We start from the raw sequence: 10323 nt of genomic DNA, 5'->3' as shown, positions 1-10323 counted from the left end.
TGTCAAAAGACACAGGGTATCAGAATGGATAAAAAAACAAAACCCATCTATATGTTGCCTCCAAGAAACACATTTTAAGCCCGAAGACACCTCCAGATTTAAAGTGAGGGGGTGGAAAAGAATTTACCATGCTAATGGACATCAGAAGAAAGCAGGAGTGGCAATCCTTATATCAGATCAATTAGATTTTAAGCCAAAGACTGTAATAAGAGATGAGGAAGGACACTATATCATACTCAAAGGGTCTGTCCAACAAGAAGATTTAACAATTTTAAATATCTATGCCCCCAACGTGGGAGCAGCCAACTATATAAACCAATTAATAACAAAATCAAAGAAACACATAAACAACAATACAATAATAGTAGGGGACTTTAATATTCCCCTCACTGAAATGGACAGGTCATCCAAGCAAAAGATCAGCAAGGAAATAAAGGCCTTAAATGACACACTGGACCAGATGGACATCACAGATATATTCAGAATATTTCATCCCAAAGCAACAGAATACACATTCTTCTCTAGTGCACATGGTACATTCTCCAGAATAGATCACATCCTCGGTCCTAAATCAGGACTCAACCGGTATCAAAAGATTGGGATCATTCCCTGCATATTTTCAGACCACAATGCTCTAAAGCTAGAACTCAACCACAAAAGGAAGTTTGGAAAGAACCCAAATACATGGAGACTAAAGAGTATCCTTCTAAAGAATGAATGGGTCAACCGGGAAATTAAAGAAGAATTGAAAAAAATCATGGAAACAAATGATAATGAAAATACAACGGTTCAAAATCTGTGGGACACAACAAAGGCAGTCCTGAGAGGAAAATATATAGCGGTACAAGCCTTTCTCAAGAAACAAGAAAGGTCTCAGGTACACAACCTAACCCTACACCTAAAGGAGCTGGAGAAGGAACAAGAAAGAAACCCTAAGCCCAGCAGGAGAAGAGAAATCATAAAGATCAGAGCAGAAATCAATGAAATAGAAACCAAAAAAACAATAGAACAAATCAACGAAACTAGGAGCTGGTTCTTTGAAAGAATTAATAAAATTGATAAACCCCTGGCCCGACTTATCAAAAAGAAAAGAGAAAGGACCCAAATAAATAAAATCATGAATGAAAGAGGAGAGATCACAACTAACACCAAGGAAATACAAACTATTATAAGAACATACTATGAGCAACTCTACGGCAATAAATTTGACAATCTGGAAGAAATGGATGCATTCCTAGAAACATATAAACTACCACAACTGAACCATGAAGAAATAGAAAGCCTGAACAGACCCATAACCAGTAAGGAGATTGAAACAGTCATTAAAAATCTCCAAACAAACAAAAGCCCAGGGCCAGACGGCTTCCCGGGGGAATTCTACCAAACATTTAAAGAAGAACTAATTCCTATTCTCCTGAAACTGTTCCAAAAAATAGAAATGGAAGGAAAACTTCCAAACTCATTTTATGAGGCCAGCATCACCTTGATCCCAAAACCAGACAAGGATCCCACCAAAAAAGAGAGCTATAGACCGATATCCTTGATGAACACAGATGCGAAAATACTCAACAAAATACTAGCCAATCGGATTCAACAGTACATTAAAAAGATTATTCACCACGACCAAGTGGGATTTATTCCAGGGCTGCAAGGTTGGTTCAACATCCGCAAATCAGTCAATGTGATACAACACATCAATAAAAGTAAGAACAAGAACCATATGATACTCTCAATAGATGCTGAAAAAGCATTTGACAAAGTACAACATCCCTTCCTGATCAAAACTCTTCAAAGTGTAGGGATAGAGGGCACATACCTCAATATCATCAAAGCCATCTATGAAAAACCCACCGCAAATATCATTCTCAATGGAGAAAAACTGAAAGCTTTTCCGCTAAGGTCAGGAACACGGCAGGGATGTCCATTATCACCACTGCTATTCAACATCGTACTAGAGGTCCTAGCCTCAGCAATCAGACAACAAAAGGAAATTAAAGGCATCCAAATCGGCAAAGAAGAAGTCAAATTATCACTCTTCGCAGATGATATGATACTATATGTGGAAAACCCAAAAGACTCCACTCCAAAACTGCTAGAACTTATACAGGAATTCAGTAAAGTGTCAGGATATAAAATCAATGCACAGAAATCAGTTGCATTTCTCTACACCAACAGCAAGACAGAAGAAAGAGATATTAAGGAGTCAATCCCATTTACAATTGCATCCAAAACCATAAGATACCTAGGAATAAACCTAACCAAAGAGACACAGAATCTATACTCAGAAAACTATAAAGTACTCATGAAAGAAATTGAGGAAGACACAAAGAAATGGAAAAATGTTCCATGCTCCTGGATTGGAAGAATAAATATTGTGAAAATGTCTATGCTACCTAAAGCAATCTACACATTTAATGCAATTCCTATCAAAGTACCATCCATCTTTTTCAAAGAAATGGAACAAATAATTCTAAAATTTATATGGAACCAGAAAAGACCTCGAATAGCCAAAGGGATATTGAAAAAGAAAGCCAACGTTGGTGGCATCACAATTCCGGACTTCAAGCTCTATTACAAAGCTGTCATCATCAAGACAGCATGGTACTGGCACAAAAACAGACACATAGATCAATGGAACAGAATAGAGAGCCCAGAAATAGACCCTCAACTCTATGGTCAACTAATCTTCGACAAAGCAGGAAAGAATGTCCAATGGAAAAAAGACAGCCTTTTCAATAAATGGTGCTGGGAAAATTGGACAGCCACATGCAGAAAAATGAAATTGGACCATTTCCTTACACCACACACAAAAATAGACTCAAAATGGATGAAGGACCTCAATGTACGAAAGGAATCCATCAAAATCCTTGAGGAGAACACGGGCAGCAACCTCTTCGACCTCTGCCGCAGCAACATCTTCCTAGGAACAACGCAAAAGGCAAGGGAAGCAAGGGAAAAAATGAACTACTGGGATTTCATCAAGATCAAAAGCTTTTGCACAGCAAAGGAAACAGTTAACAAAATCAAAAGACAACTGACAGAATGGGAGAAGATATTTGCAAACGACATATCAGATAAAGGACTAGTGTCCAGAATCTATAAAGAACTTAGCAAACTCAACACCCAAAGAACAAATAATCCAATCAAGAAATGGGCAGAAGACATGAACAGACATTTCTGCAAAGAAGACATCCAGATGGCCAACAGACACATGAAAAAGTGCTCCATATCACTTGGCATCAGGGAAATACAAATCAAAACCACAATGAGATATCACCTCACACCAGTCAGAATGGCTAAAATCAACAAGTCAGGAAATGACAGATGCTGGCGAGGATGCGGAGAAAGGGGAACCCTCCTACACTGTTGGTGGGAATGCAAGCTGGTGCAGCCACTCTGGAAAACAGCATGGAGGTTCCTCAAAATGTTGAAAATAGAACTGCCCTATGACCCAGCAATTGCACTATTGGGTATTTACCCTAAAGATACAAATGTAGTGATCCAAAGGGACACATGCACCCGAATGTTTATAGCAGCAATGTCCACAATAGCCAAACTATGGAAAGAACCTAGATGTCCATCAACAGATGAATGGATCAAGAAGATGTGGTATATATACACAATGGAATACTATGCAGCCATCAAAAGAAATGAAATCTTGCCATTTGCAACAACATGGATGGAACTAGAGCGTATCATGCTTAGCGAAATAAGTCAAGCAGAGAAAGACAACTATCATATGATCTCCCTGATATGAGGAAGTGGTGATGCAACATGGAGGCTTAAGTGGGTAGAAGAATAAATGAAACAAGATGGGATTGGGAGGGAGACAAACCATAAGTGACTCTTAATCTCACAAAACAAACTGAGGGTTGCCGGGGGGAGGGGGTTGGGGAGAAGGGGGTGGGATTATGGACATTGGGGAGGGTATGTGATTTGGTGAGTGCTGTGAAGTGTGTAAACCTGGTGATTCACAGACCTGGGGATAAAAATATATGTATATAAAAAATATATGTTTATAAAAAATAAAAAATAAAAAATAAAAAAAAAATAAAAAAAAAAAAAACATAAAAAAAAAAAAAAAAAAAAAAAAAAAAAAAAAGAAATGGAGTGGGATTTGGAAGCAGAACCTCTTCTTTTTTTTTTTATTTTTTTATTTTTTTTTATTTTTTATAAACATATATTTTTTATATACATATATTTTTATCCCCAGGTCTGTGAATCACCAGGTTTACACACTTCACAGCACTCACCAAATCACATACCCTCCCCAATGTCCATAATCCCACCCCCTTCTCCCCAACCCCCTCCCCCCGGCAACCCTCAGTTTGTTTTGTGAGATTAAGAGTCACTCATCCCCCAACCTGCCAATAGGACACATTACAATTGACCTCTAAAATGTGCACCAATCCAAAAAGCATGCATATTGGTCTCAGTCAAAGCTTTAACTTCACTAGAAATCCTCTATAAAACCTGTCTCCTCCTTTGCTAATTTTAGAGAGAGACTTCTGATCCTAACCCTGTGTACTCTCCATCAAAAAAGAAGAGGTTCCCCCAGAAGGCAGAACCTCTTCTTTTTTGATGGAGAGTACACAGGGTTAGGATCAGAAGTCTCTCTCTAAAATTAGCAAAGGAGGAGACAGGTTTTATAGAGGATTTCTAGTGAAGTTAAAGCTTTGACTGAGACCAATATGCATGCTTTTTGGATTGGTGCACATTTTAGAGGTCAATTGTAATGTGTCCTATTGGCAGGTTGGGGGATGATATTTTCCCTCTGAGTAGCTAAGAGAATCAGGAAAGAGTCTAGGATACAGGGCAGAAGGGGTGACATATGCTTAGTGCCCGAGATGTCTTTTCATAACCTAGACTTGAGGTCCTTGTCAAGACAGTCTTGTTGCTGAAAATGTCTGATTGGTGACATTTCATGTTTTTCTCATTAAGCAAAAAGTTTAGAAAGTTCTGACACTTAATTGGTCAAAAATGGGAATAACTGAAAGTTTGTTCTGTTCTCCCCAGACTGATTGCTTAGGGATGAACCTGGGCTAATTAAGAAGAGGTACCTCAGTGACTAAGTTCCCTTGGGAAGGAGGGTAGTGAGAGGGAAAGAGAGAGAGAGAGAGACCCTTAGCTCTTCACAAAACTGTTAATAACGGACTTTTTCCTAAGCTGTTTCTGAACAAGTTGTTCAGACCCCTCTGCGTGGCTCAGCAGTAGCTAGACAGTAGTTATCCTTAGTCAAGCCCTGGAGAGCCTGAGAAGTGGTGGAGAGGCCTCTCTCTGGAGGTGAGTGCCTTCTCAGTGTTTTCCTCTAGGAAAAAAAAAGTCAAAGAAGACCAGGGTAGGAGTTCGAGACTTAGCAGCCTCCTACAATGAGGAGGCTTAGAATCTGAAGAATGGATGAGGCTCCTCTCCGAATCCCCCACGCACAGATGAGAACAGAGTTCTGTCCCATAATAGCAATAGACACTGCTGCTTGAGAACTTCTTCTTCTATGTTTTTTTTCACCAGTGCTCATTATGAATACATTGTAGAAATATAGATCACTGAGCTGTCCCAACAATTCTGTCCTTGACCTGTTTTCCCATTCTTAAAAGGCCCACAGAGACTCAGAGGAGGTTGTAGGAGTAAGGGAAGTGAGGAAGGGAACATGGTAATGTGAGCCATGAAGGGAAACCAAGAAGAGTAGGCTCTAAGAGATATGGCTCAACTATTCAGTTGAGTAACAAGTTCTATTTAATCACATATCACACATTCATTCATCCATCATGTACCAACAATTTATCAACACTATATTATAGCTCAACAATATCATCTATATAAACATGTCCCTGTTCTCATAGAGTTTCTCTTCTGGTGTCACAGACGAACAATTTAAAAAACATAATTAAATTTCCTGTCCATCTTCCTTGCTTTGCATTTACTTCAGCATGATTAATAAACTAACACCGTAATTTCAGTTACTTATCTTGTACATGGTCTAACATCCACCATTCCCTTGAATATAAGCACCACAGCACAGGGATTTTTGTTTGTTGTAGTCACTGCTGCATTTGCTTCATGTTACTTGAAGGAATGAAGTAAGTACACATATCATATCAGGTAATAATAAGTGCTACTAACAAATGCTAAAGTCCAAAAATGAGCAAATCATTCCTAGTTGGGGTAGGATAACTGGCAAGAGTCCCTTAAGGAGATGACATTTGAGTAATGGGATGGATAAAGTGAGAGAGAGAAATTCAGACATCCTAAGTGGTTACTGGCCTCTGATCTATTGTTGTCAGTGCCAGGTGCCACTTTAATTCCTTCCCAACACTTTTTAGGGTATGTGGAATTAGAGAAAAATGATTCTGCCCTGGGACATTATCTCAAGCTCCAGAGTTCTCATTGTAGATCACTGATGCTCTGTACAATGGAGGTTTACAATCTGGAGAAAGCAAGGAAGTTGGTCTTAGATGTTGTTCCATTTTTCTACTGCCCCAAGATGGGTCTATACAGTACCAGTATGGATGCAGCATAGGGTTTGATGTTCTGTGTTTTGGACATCATTGAGTACACCATTATGTCATCATGCTACATGCCCACAATAAGAAGTGAACAATACAGGATTGGAGAGACTGATCAACTCATATTCACAGCTCACCAGTTTAAACAGACTTATCCTCTGTCTCTCAAGAGAAGGCACATCCAGTGGAGTAAAACGATGGAAAGTTTTCTTATCCCCAATAGTGATGAAGAAGTCTTTGCCTTATCAAGACAGGATGTCTTGAGGTAGGTTGCATGTGTCCACATTCAGGTGTGATCTTGTGCAGAGTGGGAGCAGTAGGGACATGTTACTTGATCTTCTGTTGGAAATAGTTTGTCATCCTAACCTGCCTTCTTTTTATTTTGAGAGCAGGGCCATGTGGAGCCATGTTACCAATCTCTAGGTTTTACAAGGAGCAGAAACAAGGACTAAATGATGAGCAATCTGTCTAGTGCCACCGAGTTCTGCCTTCTAGGATTCCCTGGGTCCCAAGAACTACACCACTTTCTTTTTGCTGTATTCTTTTTGTTCTACTTGGTGACACTAATGGGAAACACAGTCATCATTGTGATTGTGTGTGTTGATAAACGTCTGCAGTCTCCCATGTATTTCTTCCTTGGTCATCTCTCTGCCTTGGAGATCTTTGTTACAACTATTATTGTGCCCATGATGCTTTGGGGTTTGCTGCTCCCTGGGATGCAGACAATATCTCTGGCTGCATGTGTTACCCAGCTCTTCCTGTACCTTGCTGTGGGGACCACAGAGTTTGCATTACTGGGAGCGATGGCTGTGGACCGTTACGTGGCTGTCTGTAATCCTCTGAGGTACAACGTCATTATGAACAGCCGCACCTGCATCTGGGTGGTCATTATGTCATGGATGTTTGGGTTCCTTTCTGAAATATGGCCTGTCTATGCTACATTTCAGTTAACCTTCTGCAAGTCAAATCTGTTAGACCACTTTTTCTGTGATCGGGGGCAGCTGCTCAAATTGTCCTGCGATGACACACTTTTCACAGAGTTTGTTCTTTTCTTAATGGCTATTGTCATTATCATTGGCTCTCTGGCCCCAACAATTGTCTCCTATACCTACATCATCTCTACCATCCTCAAGATCCCCACAGCGTCTGGCCGGAGGAAAGCCTTCTCTACTTGTGCCTCTCATTTCACCTTTGTTGTGATAGGCTATGGCAGTTGCTTGTTCCTATTTGTGAAACCCAAGCAAACACAGGCAGCAGAATACAATAAAATAGTTTCCCTGTTGATTTCTGTGTTAACTCCTTTCCTGAACCCTTTCATCTTCACCCTCAGGAATGACAAAGTCAAAGAGGCCCTTCAGGATCAAATGAATCGATGTTGTCCATTGGTCAAGGATTAAATCTCTCTACATCAGTTTTGTGTGGAAGCATCCTCATTGGATTATTCAATATCCTGGGAAACCCTAGTTCCTCTGTTATCATTACCATCTTTTCAAAATCAAAAACTATGCACAACTCTCAATCAGGCCATAGAAGAATACAAAGCAGAGAAAACTGAAACCAACTCTGCACAGTAGAATCTCATTCCTCAGATGATTTCTGATGATTCCACTATTGAACTATGCGAACATATCCTTAGGAAGTGGGAGGAAGTGGACAAAGGAAACACTTAATATTTTTGTAGCATCCTATAACTCCGTTAATTGCCTATAATCTGTTTCAGAAAATGTGTTTCCTGAGGGAGGAGGGGATGGGAAGAAGCTATGGGTGTCAGTCCAGAATAATCAGAGTACCAAGGGAGAGATGCTCACTTTGTTTTTGTTTCTGTTTTTTTGTTTTTGTTTTTGTTTTTGTTTTTTTGGTCAGCTGTCTAGGGCTTTCTATGTATTTTGTGCATTTTCTTTAGGAGACCACCACATGTATTTTAAATATTCTATGTTTCCCTTTTTTTCTTCTGGATTATCATGTAATCTTGGCCCCATTGCTACTGCAAAGTAAATACAATGTTATATTCATTTGGCCACAGCACCAATGTGGAGTGGTGATAAGGGGATTGGGATACTTTTCTTTGAGTAAGTCTTGGCCATGGGAAGATATGAAATCTTTTGGCATATGTGGGGATTGAGACAAATAAGAATTAAATGACTTCAGTCTAGAGAGAGCATCCTGTGTTTTATAGCTGCTTAAATCAATGTCTTAAATATGTCTTTGAGACTGCTCCCAGACCCAGACTTCAGCCATCATGATGCCTTTGGTTCTTTGTCTCCCAAATCCAAGTGTCCCAGTACCTTGCCATAGATCTTCTCTGTGGGGGAGCATCAAAGGAGTGAGCAGCTACCCTCCTAACTGGCAGTTCTTTACGAATTCCAGGGCATGGTTTCATGGCAATGCAGTTGTAGGTAGTTTGTAAAGTTAGAGGAAGGTCATTGAGGGACAGTGTTGATGAAATGGTAACATCTCCTGGCAGCCCTGAATTGGGTGGAGATAATTGAGCCTCCCAGCAGTGGGTGATGGCAGTCCATAGGATGACAAAGAGTCTTATGTGAAGATGCCTTCCATTTGGCGAGGACCTGCAAGACCACCAAGTGTGATGTAGTTGATATCACCGCATAGGGGCACAAAAACCAGCCCAAGCTCTGCTAGCCCATCAGTGGGTTGTGATGGAACTGCATTGGCTGGAGAAAGTGTTGAAGACTGACACAAAGGGATCCTCCACCCCAGGCTCATTTCCTGTGGTCTGCTCATCCCTAGAAAAATACCATGTTTTCTCCTTAAGTACTCCAGAGAGGATGGCTTTTCTAATCTACACAAGGCTTTGCACAGCGTATGTTGTCTCTGGGCTGGTAGAGGCAAATTAGGAGGACAGAAAAGAGCCTCACTGTCCTCAGGTATGGTGTCTTTGTTTTTTTCAACTGTCATTCCCCACACCTCTTGCTCCCTGTCCTATCACCCTTTGTTCATCTACCAACTATCTTCTTTCTTTTTGTTCTCTCCCTTGTCCTTGAGCTCTTCTGTTCTTTCTCCTTCTTTCCCTTTCCCTTGTTTCCCTTTCCCCTCCAATCAATCTCTGACCTCCCACTGGTAATGTTTTCTTCTTCTTGCCCTTCTCCTTCAGCAGCATTTCTATTCCCCTCCTGCATCTCAGGGATGCTGTGTTCTAAACTGCCTCTCTGAATGACCTTGCCTATGAGAAGAAAAAGAGAGTTCCTGGTGAAGAAACTAGTGATGGGGCATTAAACATCTCCTATATCAAAGACAATGTTCTTCTGCTTGGCCTTTGATTCTTTTTAATTTTATTCATTCATTTGATAGAGAGATCACAAGTAGACAGAAAGGCAGACAAAGAGAGAGGGGGAAGCAGTCTCCCCGCTGAGCAGAGAGCCCAACGTGAGGCTCCATCCTAGGACCCTGAGATCACAACCTCAGCCAAAGGCAGTGGCTTGACCCACTGAGCCACCCAGGTGCCCCTGGCCTTTGATTTTTGAAAAAGGAACATTACTATCTGTGTTACTATCTGTGTAACACTATCTGTGTTACTATCTGAACATTACTATCTGTCTACTTGGGTTGCCATAATAAAACACTATACATTTGTTGGCTTACACAAGAGAAATTTATTCCTCATAGTTTTAGAGACTCTCAAATCCAAGATTAAGGTTAATGACAATTGAGTGTCTGGTGAGTGCTTTCTTCCTGACTTGTAGATGGCCATCTTCTTTCTCTGCCTTTAACTGGTGTTTCCTTGTGTGTTTGGGGTGAGAGAGCAAGTGAGATCTGGTGTCCTTTCTTATAGGGAACAAAATCTCATGTGATCAGGCCTCAC

The 10323-nt window shown here is 40.5% G+C and overlaps 1 protein-coding gene across 1 annotated transcript; it reads left to right on the top strand.

The window, feature by feature from the left end:
* Window positions 1–6955: 6955 nt before the first annotated feature.
* Window positions 6956–7900, top strand: LOC131830460 (olfactory receptor 9A4-like). Its single transcript, XM_059172694.1, has one exon. The coding sequence runs from the start codon at window positions 6956–6958 to the stop codon at window positions 7898–7900; it is 945 nt and encodes a 314-aa protein (XP_059028677.1).
* Window positions 7901–10323: the final 2423 nt, after the last annotated feature.

The sequence above is a fragment of the Mustela lutreola genome, chromosome 4 (assembly GCF_030435805.1).
Source record: "Mustela lutreola isolate mMusLut2 chromosome 4, mMusLut2.pri, whole genome shotgun sequence".
Taxonomy (NCBI): domain Eukaryota; kingdom Metazoa; phylum Chordata; class Mammalia; order Carnivora; family Mustelidae; genus Mustela; species Mustela lutreola.
This window is presented reverse-complemented; position numbering and strand designations above follow the sequence as displayed.

Excerpts from the sequence above, each read along its gene's own strand:
- LOC131830460 (XM_059172694.1), top strand. The coding sequence starts at position 6,956 with ATGATGAGCAATCTGTCTAGTGCCACCGAGTTCTGCCTTCTAGGATTC.